The sequence below is a fragment of the Ceraceosorus guamensis genome (assembly GCF_003144195.1).
Source record: "Ceraceosorus guamensis strain MCA 4658 unplaced genomic scaffold IE81scaffold_66, whole genome shotgun sequence".
Classification (NCBI taxonomy): Eukaryota; Fungi; Basidiomycota; class Exobasidiomycetes; order Ceraceosorales; family Ceraceosoraceae; genus Ceraceosorus; species Ceraceosorus guamensis.
The window spans coordinates 47,627-61,815 of record NW_020290061.1 but is presented as its reverse complement, the minus strand read 5'-3'; the positions used below and the strand labels follow the sequence as shown (position 1 = coordinate 61,815).

General features: G+C 53.7%; 5 protein-coding genes across 5 annotated transcripts; 3 read left to right on the top strand and 2 right to left on the bottom strand.

The window, feature by feature from the left end:
• Window positions 1-980: 980 nt before the first annotated feature.
• Window positions 981-1,496, bottom strand: IE81DRAFT_349218 (hypothetical protein; the record flags this gene model as incomplete). Its single annotated transcript, XM_025516365.1, has 3 exons — window positions 981-1,065; window positions 1,140-1,166; window positions 1,294-1,496. 3 exons carry the CDS (start codon window positions 1,494-1,496, stop codon window positions 981-983), a joined length of 315 nt encoding a protein of 104 aa, XP_025367640.1.
• Window positions 1,497-3,170: 1,674 nt separating this feature from the next.
• On the top strand, window positions 3,171-3,701 carry IE81DRAFT_349217 (hypothetical protein; the record flags this gene model as incomplete). Its single annotated transcript, XM_025516364.1, has 3 exons — window positions 3,171-3,370; window positions 3,497-3,523; window positions 3,617-3,701. 3 exons carry the CDS (start codon window positions 3,171-3,173, stop codon window positions 3,699-3,701), a joined length of 312 nt encoding a protein of 103 aa, XP_025367639.1.
• Window positions 3,702-5,499: 1,798 nt separating this feature from the next.
• On the bottom strand, window positions 5,500-6,308 carry IE81DRAFT_220310 (hypothetical protein). The gene has a single exon (XM_025511035.1). It carries the CDS (start codon window positions 6,123-6,125, stop codon window positions 5,646-5,648), a length of 480 nt encoding a protein of 159 aa, XP_025367638.1. The 5' UTR covers window positions 6,126-6,308; the 3' UTR covers window positions 5,500-5,645.
• A 310-nt stretch (window positions 6,309-6,618) lies between these two features.
• On the top strand, window positions 6,619-7,811 carry IE81DRAFT_220307 (hypothetical protein). Its single transcript, XM_025511034.1, has 3 exons — window positions 6,619-7,433; window positions 7,520-7,546; window positions 7,646-7,811. Exons 1-3 carry the CDS (start codon window positions 6,937-6,939, stop codon window positions 7,731-7,733), a joined length of 612 nt encoding a protein of 203 aa, XP_025367637.1. The 5' UTR covers window positions 6,619-6,936; the 3' UTR covers window positions 7,734-7,811.
• Window positions 7,812-12,645: 4,834 nt separating this feature from the next.
• IE81DRAFT_349214 (hypothetical protein) lies at window positions 12,646-13,017 on the top strand (the record flags this gene model as incomplete). Its single annotated transcript, XM_025516363.1, has 2 exons — window positions 12,646-12,848; window positions 12,981-13,017. The coding sequence occupies 2 exons, from the start codon at window positions 12,646-12,648 to the stop codon at window positions 13,015-13,017; spliced, it is 240 nt and encodes a 79-aa protein (XP_025367636.1).
• Between the last annotated feature and the right edge of the window lie 1,172 nt (window positions 13,018-14,189).

Below are 14,189 nucleotides of genomic sequence, written 5' to 3'. Positions count from 1 at the left end.
CTAACGGCTGACTCTGAGCCGCAGTGGCAGTGGCGTCAGTGCTACCGTGGAATGCAAGTGAGATGGCTGCCCTACGGATCTGTAAGCGTAGCGAGGCTCGAAGATGACGTTAATGACGCAAAAATCCATCACAGATATGTAGAGGCTATCAACGGCATTCCTACTGAGATCAGCGGTGCTCGTAGGATTGCTGACCAGCTCTGCTGGGCACACGACTAGTCTTGCACCGACTGCAGAACTATCCACATTCACTCTGGTGTGTGCGTCAATCAGTCACTCATTTCAGACTTGATGATTCCACTTACGAGCTTTCAACCTTTTCACGTCCAGTCAATGAGTGCACAAGGATGCCTGCGCGCCGTCTAATTCACTACATCGTCGACCAGAGGGACCGTCTTTCAGAGCAGTCAAGCTTTGTGCGGCCCCTGTCATTTGCTCGCGGGTCCGCTATACTCGAGTGGATCACTAAGTGTGAAATCTTTCAGGCTCAGAGTGGACTTTGGTAAATGACAAGTTCGCGCTTGTGACTTAGATTCCCTCCAGTCGTGCGTCAGTGAGTCTCAGCTGCACCGAACGAGGCGCCTGTGTGCTGGCAAGGTGCTTGCGCAGGCGCGTGCTTTACGAACAAAGCGCACTCTGTAGGCGCGTGCTTTACGAACAAAGCGCACTCTGTAGGCGCGTACTTTGCATCACACACGTCACAAGCTCGAGCGAGATCGAGATGTCAGTCCAGATGAACAGCGCCACGGATGTGAAGTATCGCATTAAGGGCAGCTTCCGCTGTGCATCTGCGTCACATTGTGGAGGCGGGGAAGGAACATCAATTCACAGGTTGAGAAGCCGCTCGAGGGATGACTACGTCGCTGCGTCTCCATCACACGTGCCATGCTGAAGGATCTGCAGCAAACCTGAGGGTCAACGGAAGCTAGCAACGAGGACGCCAGGATGTTTCAGCCATATGAGTTACTGACCTTAATTTCTCAGATCTCGACCCAGCACAATTCCTTTGCGCAGATTGGGCCATAGCTTATGGGATATCCTTCGGGATCAAGCTGCTGCGAGTTGCTGTAGTGTCATGCGGGCAAGAACGAGATCGTTGGCTTAGACAATGCTATCGCTCCTGCAAGAACCTCACTTACAAGCAATACGCGGTAGCTGTCTGTCCTCTGTAGCTCGAAGCCGATCAAAATCAGCTTCGTTGTTACGCATGCTTGGGGCTCCTCGAGCGCAACGAGAACCTGCTGCTAATCCCCTCTGTCCAATGCGAAATTCTGCATTATCCTCACGACTCACCCGTCATTTTCCCACTGCTTGATCGCATTGGAAACATGCTTGTCACAGCATTTATCCCACTTTGAATGAGCGTCGTCATCGTTTGCGGGCACGCCCGGACCTTTGCAGCTGTTGGGCTGCCGGTCCCACTTTACTCGGATCGCCAAAGTTGCAGATGCAAGAATGAGCAAGGGGAAGAGACCAAACGTTGAGAATTTCTTCATGCTGTCGCGTCTGTACGTGTCTGGAGATGTGAGCAAGTTGGTGGATGGCCCGCAAGGCTTGAAGAATTACTTGCTAAGTGGGCCTCAGGAAGAGGCGAAATGGTGCGCCCATTTGTAGCTGCCCTTGAAGCTTCGAAATCGTGCCGTGTCAGAGTGTCGCGAGAGATCCATTCACTCGCAGCTCTTCGAGATCTATGCTCACAGGTGCGCCAATGAAAAAGCCCCTTTCGTTGGATCCAGCCAACCATATGCCGGTGACAAGCACGGTTCAGCTTGACGTCGTCAAGGGGCTCCTCTATCCTGCTGCTCGGTCACTTTATCACAGGGGAAGCTCTCCGCCGACAAATTAGGTCGCGTCCGCGGATATGAGATTCCGGCGTTCTGAATGAAGTGGGTGCAAAAGGACAGCCTGGATCATCTCCTTGGCGGCGCTGGAGGATCTTGGCGAATGCGTCTCTGCCATACAGAAGGAAGGGGTCCCCGCTGTTGTGGTTAATTCTGCCGCACTGATTGTGCTGCATATAGCGGTGGAGGTCAGCGCAGACTAACGTGTATGGGTCATCAATGCGTGCTTGACTTCGCGAAAGGTCTTTGCTCGCTTTTCTTGAAATGATCAATATTTGAGGTATTCGGCTCCATGCCAGGTTGACAGAATGGTCTTGACGAGCATACGTCGTTCTCGAGCGCTTTCCGCTACATTTCCTGAAGATATAAGGACTTTTCCTGGCTACGCTAATTGACACACCTCTTCGCGTCTCATGTGAAACCTTTGCACTTCGACTCCCCCAGGATGTGCCTTGAAAGCATTCTTGCTTGAATCGTGAGTCTTCAGCACAATCGTGGGTACCTGCGGAGGTCGTAGTCAGACATCGGCAAATCGCGAGTGAGCTCGCAAAGAACGAGGCCGTCTTCGTCGGGTGATTGAAGAGCATATACAGTACCCGCGCCCCCAAATTTATGGAATTCGACGTACTCAAGACTCGCGCTTCACCTTGACCCTCCGAGCAAATTTCTCTTTGATAGGGGTTGTCACGTGTGCGCGCACGCATACATGCATGCACCCCTGAACATCCACTCGTTCTTCAATACCATCATCATCTCTTGTGTGTTTCAGGCGTGGTAGGAGGCCTCAACGGGTCAGATGCATGCTCTCGCCCGAGCCCGCAAGTATGCGCACGGAGCCGCGAGCAAGCATGCCCATACGAGGCTGCGCGCGTCCAGGTCTTGTCCGCGGAGAGCGCAGTCACGGACTCGGAGTGCTAATCTTTCCCGTAGATTGAGGAGACCAGTGAACCCGGCGCTCTCGATATCAAGGGCTGATTACTGCTGCGCGTGACCCCACCAGCCCAAGGCAACAAAAAGGGGGCGAGTGAGGGCCCTCTCGAGCAGCCACATGAGCTGAGAAACAGACCTCGTGCTCGTGGGATGATCAACCACAAATACAGGAAGTAGGAATACCTCGGCCGAGGACTCTAGGACGCTGGCAGGACGTCTGAAAGCTTTTGGCAGCAAAGAGACTGGGGGCACAGGTCTACGGGGCCATTTGGCCCGTAGGAATCCGCTCAAGGCATATAAACTGCCACAATTTTGAGCCCCATCTCAAGCCAAAACCTACATCGTCTCACTCGCGACAACCACCCCACTACGCTCTCTGGTGCAGTACCATCGTTCACAATGTTGAAGCGCAGTATTGTCTCCATATCCATCTTGCTCATGCTTGCGTCCGCGGTGACGTCGACCAGAGTGACGTGGGCGCAACCTAAAGCGGGCTGCAACCTGCTGAACACCCCTTTCGACGATGAGGCCGCCAGGAAAGACTGGGTGGGAGCTTGCTCTGACATCTACAAGGGCGTGTTCGGGTTCAATCCTCAAGGGTGAGTGCGAATCAAGCAAGGGAACGAGGCTTGGCGGACTGAAGGGAGAAAAGAATTTGTTTAGTCAGTCTCGCCGATGCCTTGCGTAATCACAGTGATCACTGACCCAGTCTTCTTGAAACACAGAGGAAAGACCGCCGATGTGTATTGCTTGTGAGTGAAAACGTATGGATGCTCACGAGCGCAAATTGTGGAGCCCGGAGCCCGCCTTACCATCACTGACGACGTCCACGCTTGACGACGCAGCGACGCGACCAAGAGGCAAGCCAACGGAAAAGCCGTAGATTATGTCTCAGGTGTTGCCGACTATCTTTGTTGGCCGACTATCTGATAAGATCGGTCAGTCTCAATCAGACACTGAATTGATCGTGCTTCGTCTGAATGCTGACTTTCATACGCCTATGTATCTGTGGCTGCTTTGAAGTGCCGCAGACCTTTTCCCAACCCTGTGCGAGCAACATGTGGTGCTATTCAACTAGTCCCAAGAGACCCGCCGCGAAGTCGTCGTAGACACTGGCTGTGCCGTCGCAATCTCACTCCTTCCCGTGCACCTTCCGTTCCCAACACCCTCGCCATCCTGTGCTCACCAAGTCAATCAGAGCCGATGTAAGCTCAATCAAATCACTAGGTGTTTTATCCCCTCGTCGATACGCGGGGCTGCCTGAGGTCCAGGTCACGGCAATCAAGATATGTGTTGACCTTTCAAGTCGGCAGTCGAGGATACGTCTTCTCGCGTGCAGCTGCTGTCCGCGTCTCGTCAGGCGGTATGGGCATCAGTACCGCGGTAAATGGAGTCGGCACACTCTTGACTGACAAGGCGGTCTGCGTAAGCCGCCACTCGCGCCCGCGGACGCATTTATATTCTGCGTCTTCTATAATCGCGCCAGGAAATCGGACTTCTCTGCACATGTTTTGACCGAACAACTCAACGCTTTAGGCGTACTTCGAACGCAAGTATGGCTTAGAGCTTGAATGCGCCGGCCGAGTGTGACGAGAGCAATTTGACTGTACGCCACATCGTATGTGACGGATGCGAAACGAGGGGTGCGCACGGACATATGTCTGCGGAAATGCGTCAATTTTGTGCGTAAATCGAACGGGTAGCGCGCGCGCGGCGCTCACAGAAAACCACGCAGGCGCAGCGCCAGTCACGTTCAGACGATCGGCGCGGAATCGGGCATCCAATGCCTGCCCGTGCCTTACGGCGCAGACGCGCTGTGCCGGATACTGGGCGAGTACGCAGCGCGGCGCGTTGGCGCAGTGTGTGTCTCCTGTCTGAAATGTGTTATTTATTATCTACACCGGTAGCAATCAAGTATCAAAAATATATACTCAGTCATGGTCATGAGTGGGTTCACGCGCGCGTTTGTACGATCTGCGCGTGTGATGCTCGGAAGCGATGCAGTCTCGTCGTAATTAAGGGAACACCGCGCGTCGCTTGGAGCGTCGCCGCAGATACATCGTTATACAGCAATCAAACACTCCATCGGTCTATGCAAGCTGGGCTGATATACATGTATCTATATGTATACATAGCTGCGTGGCCGCGGAGAGTGTTCCGCGGAGTGCTGACCAGCACACCGCACCGCATTCAGTCTTGAGTCTCGAAATTTTAGGTGCAAATTTTCGTGATTTGGCGCAGAAGCAAGCGCTCATTACACCGAGCGCTCCTGGGTCGATGATCACCTTGGCGCGAATACATACACGTCCCGCCCGCTGAGCACAACGTTCAGCACTGACCTGGAGGAGCGTCAGCGCTGGAGACGCAGTCATGCAGCGAAGCTGAAAAGAAAACACTATTCGTAACCTCGGACGGGCTCGTAAGCCTTTGAGCGGCCACGGTGCCGCAAATGGGATGGGGCTGAGGAGGAGAGGTCGGCAGGATCAAAGCAGAAAGTCCATGACAGTATGAGGCCCATGTTCGCACACCACTGTAGCAGTCGACGAAAGGTATAAGGTGCCACCCTCGACACCCATCAAGAGCAGATCGCTCATCCAGTGCTGCGTCTTTCGCTCGCAACAGTCATTTCGCTACCCTCTGCCTACTCCGACAACTAAGAACTTTTACCTCACAGCAAAATGGTCGCCCACGGCGTCAGTCAATGTTTGCTCGTCTTGCTCGTGTTTGCGTCCGCTGTGACGTCGACGACGGTAACGTGGGCGCAGCCTAAGAGTGGGTGCACCCTGCTTTACAACTCCTACGATGATCAATCGGCCGCCAAAGACTGGAACGAGCTTTGCAACGTTCTTTGGGAGAGCACCCCTACTTTTACTCCTAAGGGGTACGTATCGAGCGAACTGAAAGATTGAAAGGCGGCAATGCTTGCTGCGTATATCCGATGTTCTCTGCTCGCAGCCGATGTTCTTTGCTCGCAGCCAGACCCATTGCTGACTCAACCGAGTCCCGAATCCCAGAGGATCTACGGCTGATGTGTCGTGCTCGTGAGTAAGGTCGAGGAAGTCGTGTGTCCGAGACGTGATCTTGACGACCAGAATGCATCGCCGATGTTGTCTGAGCTCTACTGGGCTTGTCGCTGACTACGTCACTTTTGTTCATACAGCAATGGGAAGACTCAATCCCTTGCCGACTATCTATGCTGGCCCACGATTGCTTGAATCGTGTAAAACTGCGCTCCTTTTCGCGCTGCAAAGCAGCTCGATTCCGGTCTTGCCTGACCACTTTTGGTTGCTCGGACTGAGCTTTAGTCCCTCTAGATGAGCTGCTCGAGCCATCGATAAGCGGTTTTCGGCACATGCCATGACGCTATTCGACTAGCACCAAAAAGCATGATTGAACTTGCTTACTCTCCGAGGCCTGCCTCCTTCCCGCCCCCCTTCCCCTTTTCTTCAACATCACCATTGACATTTAGACCTCATCCAGTGGAATGAGCCTATTTGAGCTTGATGAATATGTCTTGCCGTCATTGGCGGCTCTTGATGGTGATAGTGTTGAGTCAAGTGACGCTCTGTTAGTGCGGTAGCGTACATGCATGCGTGCGCGGCGGCGCGTGCGTCACACATCCTTCCTGCACGCTGCAAGCGAGGCCCTCGCATTGAACGAAGAATCGCTTCCTAAGCATTTTGTCACACGATATAATCGAATGCTTCAGAATTGATCGTGACAGCCGCTGTCACGTGATGCCCACGCAAACGTGCATCGTGCATCCATCCAATCAGAATCGTGAATCTTGAATTTGAATCCAGATAGCGATGTATGCATCTGAGTCACCCTCTACCTTCAATACCACCATCTACGCTGTCGGTAAGAAGTATGGGGCCGCCTCAAGAGATCACTCTCTTCGTCGCTGGCTTGATGTGTTAATCGTGCCGCGGCCACCTTTGATGAGGTCCTTGAACAGCGCGGATCAATGCGACTTGCGGCGGACGACGCCACTAATCACTGGTCTCTGAGTCAGCTGCGTCCTCGCTCGGCTCAGGCATATCTCGCGAGAGCAATCTTAGATTGTCTCACCGCCTATTGGCTGGCATTCTGCAGGTCATGTTGTTTTTGTCGTGAGCTGTGAGACGAGGGTGCTTGCCACATCGGAGTAAGACTCAGGCTGCATATGCTGGTTCGAACAATCTCTCAACACATCCAGGCTGCGCTGAAGTTCAATATACCGGTCGACAAAGTGCCCTGTAACGCAGGCTGTGTGCATTATGGATCGTTGCGTCCGAGGAGCTGTCAGCAGGCACAATTGAAAACTTTAAAAGGCGGACCTTGTCTTCCCACGCCTTGCGGGCGATTCCAGCAACCAGAGTTCACAGCTTCCGGAGCAAGTCCAACATACCGAGGCCAACGCATTGCAGTCTCAACTCAAGACTTGACTACGAAAACCTCGCCGAAGTCTATCAAAATGACGAAGCTCATACATCTGACTGGACTGTTGATGCTACTACCCGCGACTCTAGCATTTGCAGTGGTGGACTACCACAAGGGGCGCCCAGGCTGCAACAGTTTCAAGAATCCAAGGGATTTTGACGACGCCAAAGCCCTTTGGTACGAGGCGTGCAAAAAAGTCGTCCCAAACCCTCCTGAAGAGCCCTTATTCTCCGATGGCGGGTGAGTAGCGAAGTGTTCCTCGGAGAAAAACATTCGGGTCAAGTCGTTTAGATCCCTGATTTGTTCGAGTCCTGCCCAATTTTCAGTGGGTCAATGGCTGAAGGAGACTGTCGGTGAGTCCTTGCTATTTTGTGCCTTCACCCTGCCTACAAAAGATGGTCGATCATCTCATCTCTGGCTGACATTTCCTCGTCTTTGCATGTTCCTGCTAGTTCCACAAAAAAAGACAATCTGGGCAATTGGATAAGCGTGGCATCCACTGTGGCAGCAAACCTTTGCTGGACTGAGGTTCCATGGTGATTGCAGTCGGCAGGCTCCTACGGAGAGTGGCTTGCTATCGAAAGCAAGGGGAAATGATGACGGCGTCCCTTATCAAGTACAGCATCAGTGAGGTCATGCTCCAAAGCGTTGGTGGGGTTGATTGAAGAATTCCGATTCGCGGCTCTACGTCTCAAATTAGGTCCAATTTAAACCCGAGCGACGAGTCAATGTGAAACTTCGGCACACCTTATGTTCATCTATCGATGTGACCACGCTTGGCACTTGCCAGCTGCTTTGCGTCCGAACAATTACGTCGATGAATTGTGCGCTTTGGTTCTGCGCTCCAGGTGTCAGAATTGAGGGGAAGGAGTGCGCGAAGACGTGCAAAAGGTGTCTGGCAGGTTGGCTTGCTCAGCGCTTGCTTCCTTGATCGATTCAGTAGCCTAATGAGTGAGAGCGTAGGTGGTGGCTTCGCCTGACGGCATTGGACTATTTCGATTCCCGAAGAGCGCGATTTCTGCAAGAATGCACCGCAGCGGGGCAAGATAAGCACAGACCTCAAAGAGAACGCCGCCCGCCGTCCGTCGACATTCGGATTCGTAAGTCTTGCGTCTACCCGCCTGAACGGGCTCTCAAGCTAGTTCGGCCCACAAAACTGTTGTGAGAAGAGATCGAATTCATAGCGAGTGGGGGCTCGACTCAAGGAACTGGAAGAGACTTATATACATGCATAGAGAGGGGGCCTGTGCGCTATTCTGACCGCTCAGATGCCTCATGCAGGAAAGGGGACCGTGCACTCAATAAAAACCACGCTCTGAGGCTACTCAAAGATTATTCTCGCGGAGCCGAGCTTACCCATGCCAGAGTGAGAAGAGATTTTCCCCGCCAGAGATGCGAGGCTGACGGTGAGTGCAAAGGCTAAATGGGGACCCTCGTGGAAACTTTATCATTGAGGTCCTCAATGAATATCTTCTCAAATGCAACTACTCTGAGTCCACTCAATGCAGGATGAGGAGGAAGGTTTCTGATTGGTATCTCCAAGTAATCGACTTGCATTGATATTTTGGAAATGTGTCTCTAAGTGGCCGACGTGCTTTGATGTTTGGAAGCTTCGCGTGAAGCGGCCATCGCATCACATGGTGAAGTACAAAGGTCAGCTGGAATACCAGGCCGACGAATTGTGGTCTCATCAGCTCGAGATACTCACATGCTTTGACTTCGACACGCATCAACACCGAGCGTATGACAGACGACAGAATGCGACGCTCTTTGAGTCCTCTGTTTCTGACTCTCCTCCTGATGCTTGCATCTGCGGCTTCAGCATCGATCCGCGTAAGATACAACTCGCGACGCCCGAACTGCCAAACCACCTTTGCACCGCCCATGGACGACAGCGATGCTCTATCTCAGTGGTGGCAAGCATGTCGTCAACAATTCAGCGAGGCAATTCCCACCTTCACGGGCGATGGGTGAGCCGCTGCGCAGAACGACCACTCTACATTGAAACTAGCTGTGCTCATCCATCCTCGTGTCATCTCGTAGAAATCAAGGAACGGCAACGGTCAATTGCCCGTGAGTCACTCTACATCGATCTGGACGACTTTACGTATGCGCTGACGACAACTTGGCGCAAGTAGCGCAGGCAACGAGGCGAAGGCAAACCGCGATGCTGCGGCGTACGCCTGCTGGACCGTAATTTAATGACTTGCGCGGGTGCACTAAGCAGGTGAGTCGCCATCATTTTTCTTTGCCCTACCTGATTGTCGCATCGGATCGACACGAATCTCTGACGCTGCCCGTGCTTCTTCTGCAGCAAAATTTACGAAGGTTCGCCATGTAAGGGCACTGTAGTCAGTGGAAGGGCGTGACTTGAAGACGCTTTTGTAGCGCGCCTTGAAAGTGTCAGCCTTGCTGTCCTGGGGGCCGCGAAGACCATGAGCTTAGAATGCGGGATACCTCACCCCAAGAACAGTCGCCTTGATACACAGCACGTTTGAAAGACCACGTTTCATGACATTGGACTCTGAGTGCTAGCCGTCGGCTTGCCTCGCGCCTTGGACTTTGCAGGGTGCGGCTTCGAGCAAGAGCAATGAGGCTGCTTGCGGCCCAGCAGACCGTCAGCTCAGGGAGCATGGCAGGTGCTTCGCCTTCATATTTTCCTCCGCGGAGGACTTCACGGCCGATACTCATCGGACGGTACAGCAACAAGTACACGCTTTGTCGACAGCCGGGAAGGGGCCACTCGGTCTGCACCGGCCAAGAATGACAATCACGAAGGCATGCATGCAGGTTCCACGTTTCAGGCGCGTCCGCGGAGGGCGGGACGACGTTCAGTAATTGCCGAGCGCTGCGCCTAAATCGTGACTGGGCCGGCTGTTTCGGGTTGTTGCTTCCGCGGAGCGCACACCCTCGCGGACGACGCAGGAAGCCACTCACTCGGACGCCAAGTCTGATGCGCGTGGGAATATTCTATGCGCTCGCTGATTCAGGCCTGCGTCCGCGCGGAGGCAGACACTTTTCACTTATCATTTGGATTGACCCCTCCATTAAGTCTGTTGCAAGTCACGAGTGAGTGTACGCAGCCGCGAGGAACACTTGCGTCCACCGAATCAAGGTGCATCATTCTCGAACTCGCGCAGCAGCACACTTTGGGCAGACCTTTTTGACTAGAACGGGTGTGAGTGCCTATTTACTATAGCGGGCCGCAATACATGCACCAGCTAAGTTCCGAATTCTCGAGTGGGCGAGGGATCGCACGCAAACAGCATCAGCGCTAGTCTTCTCATGTTGGTGTATATAGTGTTGAGAGGTGCAATGCAGGCACCGCGGTCCTGCTCGGAAAGACATACTCCGAAATGATCAGAACGCGCCGCGCATATTCGTGATTCGTAAGTTGTCTGCGTTCGCGAGACACCCGTATCAAAGCGTGTTGAGACCCGTATGTGTTCATCGAGTCACCAACATAGCTGTCGCTTTGAGGTTGTTGATGACGTACAGGAGGCTGTCGCGAGCGCGCCTCATGCATGTAAACGTACCGCGTGCATCTTGTCAATGAATCACCATCATCCCTGTAGAACACAAGCGCGAAAAGGCCCGCGCTCGGGGATCGGAGGCTGGTTGTGGTAGCGCTGCCATGCAATTCTCGCTGTGTCTTTGGCGCCCCTCAAAAGATACATAAAAAAGGAGCTGTCCCCCAACGAGACGTCCGACCCTCCTAACTTCCAGCTTACTTGTCTCAAGCATACCTCATCAAACCTTGACTCTTCACAAGATCTGGCGCGAAGCATATCAGCAATACTTCCGAAAGAAAATGAGACTCCCCTTGGTTGTTGTCCTCGCAAGCATGCTCATGCTGTCTCTCGGTACTGCTGCGCTCAGGGTGTCCTGGCGTCAGGTCGCGCTGCTAGCAGACTGTGCAGGAGTCACTCCGCCCGGTTCCGTAAAAGAGGCTGAGGATACGTGGACGAGTGCATGCAACACCCAGCCTGACGCCACGGTCAATGTATTCCATGGTTTTGAGTCAGTACGAATCGATGCTTGGCCCCTAAGATCCGTCCAATCTTCCACCGCTGACCGACGCCTTTCACAACCCCAAAAGTTCCGGTTTTGCTGATGCGGAGTGCCGGCAAGTGTCGATGCGGTCCGCCCTATGATGCTGCATGCACTGACACAAATCCATTCTTTTCCGATCAAAGGGTTGATCGCCGCGGCGAGGTGGTGGATATCTCGACCGCTGTCGCCGCAGCAGTCTGCTTCAGAAAACTATGATTCTTTTGCGAGAAACAAGCGTGGCTATCTGCCAGCGATGTGAGTATTCGCCTTGTCCCTGCCACTCATCGGGTGCTGAACCTAGCGCAGAATCACGCATTTCATTCCCCCAAACTCATGCAGGCCTCATGAAAATGCCAAGCATCCACGAACATCTTTCGAGTACGCTGCGAATGGTTACGAACATATGACCAGGGTGCCTTCTAGATACGAGGGGCCTATCATCCAATCTAATCAATCAGAGTCATATCATACCTGGACCAATTCAATCGTGATGTCATTCCTTTGCTTTCTGAAAAACGTCGAGGAGTGTCGTACGCGTCGAGCGGTCGGTCTGCGCTCTGAGACGCGATCGATCTGAGCCGCGATCGATGGACAATGAAGCTGAGAGCGCTGTGCAGTTGCCCTCCAGCAAAAGCATCGAGACTGTGCAACGACCAGGATGTGTCTCATGTCAGGCACGCCCGGCCCTCGCCAAATGGAAGAAAGTCGCGGCAATACGAGCGACTCTCAAGTACGGTGAGCCTGCGGTGCGCTAACAGCGATTTAGTGGTCGCGTGCTGCTGTGGCGCTGTCTGCGCTCCACCTCGGCCTGACTTCCGCGGAGATCTCGACTCGCGGTACGTCGCACGTTTGTGGCGAAATCGACACGGCCCGCGAAACGAACGGCCCACCGCTGCTAAATTTTCCCATTGTCTGCGCTCAGTCACGGTCCGAAGATTACAAACGGTGCCGAAAACACGCAAAAGAGTATCGCAAAGGTCGTATTTCTGTGTTGAAGGTGGCTCTGGAGACACCGTGCTTATGGGCCACTTGCTCTGTTCTCTCCTTGAGGTCCACGCGAGGTCGAGTTGCTGCTCAGCCGTCAGAGCTTTGCCTTGCACCTCCGCGGACCTGAAAGTGCAATCCCGAGATTTCCTTTAGTGCGCCCCCTTGCCTTCGCTGCATGTTGAGCTGAGAGCTATTTTGTAGTAGGCATCAAGTAGTCGGCTCAGCGCGGGTCGTGCTGCGAGTCTCGCCATCGAGTGTCAGCACCGTGGACTTCATAAGAGTGCATGATCTGGCCCAATAGCTTCTTTGCCCCACTCGACACTCACCTTCCCTGCTCCCAGCAAGCAGATCTTTGACCTTCGAGCCCCGCCACTACATCATCGCGCAACTCCATCCAAAGCCAGCCTTCGAGATGAGGGTTCACTCTGTGCCAGCCCTTGCAGCTGTGCTTCTTCTTCTTCCAAGCTTTGCCGTTTCGGTCATCGTCCATTGGAAGGTGCAAGCTGCAGATTGCGCACCGTTCGTCACTTCTTCTAGCAAGGAGGATGCTGCGAAAAAGTTTGGCGACAAGTGCTACGCCATAGCGGGTGCTTCCCATTGGGCAGACAGCAGTGTGTGAGTCGAGCGAGAGAGACTTTAGCGGAACATGGGGCCGTGCGCCCATCCATCGCAACCGTCAACGCTCGATCGAGCCAACCGAAACGTTTTTCTCTTCGCTAATTTTTCCCATCGACGCGCTCTCAACAGCGATGGGGAAGCCAATGGACTTTGCACGTACGTCTAGAATTTCTCTCTACTAATGTCCCACTCGAAGCGAACGGTGGTGGGATGACGAACATGCTTTTCCTTTCCCCCATTCCCCGCTCCGCTCTCAGTGTAACCGATCCGAACACGGGAGGTCCCGCAGAAGCCGCAAAACTCATATTCAACGCCTTTTGCTGGTCGTATGAGAATTAGTGGGGCAATAGCGCCGTCGAACAGATCCCATGCAGTGAGCAGGATTCTGTCAAAGCCCTGAATTGAATGGGCGCAAGACTTGATCAACTGACGCAATGTCGCGTCGGGGGTCCGTCTAGAAAGCTGGCGGGGCGGGGCGGGACTGACAGACAACAAACGCTTCGAGTGAAGAAATTCTCCAGAAAGGCATGATTGAGCGTAGCTGGCATGGTGGGCCAGTCTTATGCTACGAAGAGAAGTCAAAGAGAAGCGCGCGCGCGCGCGCTCGCGAAATTTGCTATTTGATTACTACGTCGAGAGAGTGCAGGGGGGTGTTGTGAAGCGCAGAGCGCAGCTCGCAAGCAAGCAAGCTTCGCCATTCAGCCGCACGAAAAAAGGAAGCTCGGGAAGAGAGGGCTCAAAGGTGCTCGCTCGTATTTCCGTTCATGTCCGAGCGGTTGCAAGGAGGCAAAAGCGCACGCAACCATTGCGCGCGCTGAAAGTTTGGGCACCTTGTCTTGATTCATCCAGCGTTTGAGAAGAAAACCAACGAAAGGCTAGGACGCGTCTCACTTGACAGGAACGATGGTATGGGCTTTCATGCGGTCCGTGACTCTACCCAGCGTTGGCACAGACCCAAGGGATTCCGTCATCGTTGACCCGCACTCTGCTTTCGCACCTTGACGACAAAGATCGACCATCCACCTGACCCTTCTCTGCAAGCACACACATCGGCTCCTTCGTGCTGCATTTTGCAACAGGCAAGTCTTCCGCGGCGGATCGATACGGCTTGTGCGTGATGTGGCGGGGATGCAGGAGCAGGCCACATGCAGATGGCCTGCTTCCTTCCATCTTGCCTGGGCGCAAGGTCGCGAGTCGTGATTTGAGGGCGGCGCGCGAATTGGCAAACTAGACGCGGTGTGCCAGCCCCATCGAGTTGGTGAGTGATGCACTGCACCGCAGCGTCAGAAAAGGGAGCAAGTCAATCCCTTCCGCAATCCTGCGTGCGGGCCATACCAA

Excerpts from the sequence above, each read along its gene's own strand:
- IE81DRAFT_220310 (XM_025511035.1), bottom strand. The coding sequence starts at position 6,125 with ATGTGCCGAAAACCGCTTATCGATGGCTCGAGCAGCTCATCTAGAGGG.
- IE81DRAFT_220307 (XM_025511034.1), top strand. The coding sequence starts at position 6,937 with ATGCTGGTTCGAACAATCTCTCAACACATCCAGGCTGCGCTGAAGTTC. Across the intron at positions 7,434-7,519 it reads CCCTTATTCTCCGATGGCGG|TGGGTCAATGGCTGAAGGAG; the intron begins GTGAGTAGCGAA and ends CCCAATTTTCAG. Across the intron at positions 7,547-7,645 it reads ATGGCTGAAGGAGACTGTCG|TTCCACAAAAAAAGACAATC; the intron begins GTGAGTCCTTGC and ends TGTTCCTGCTAG.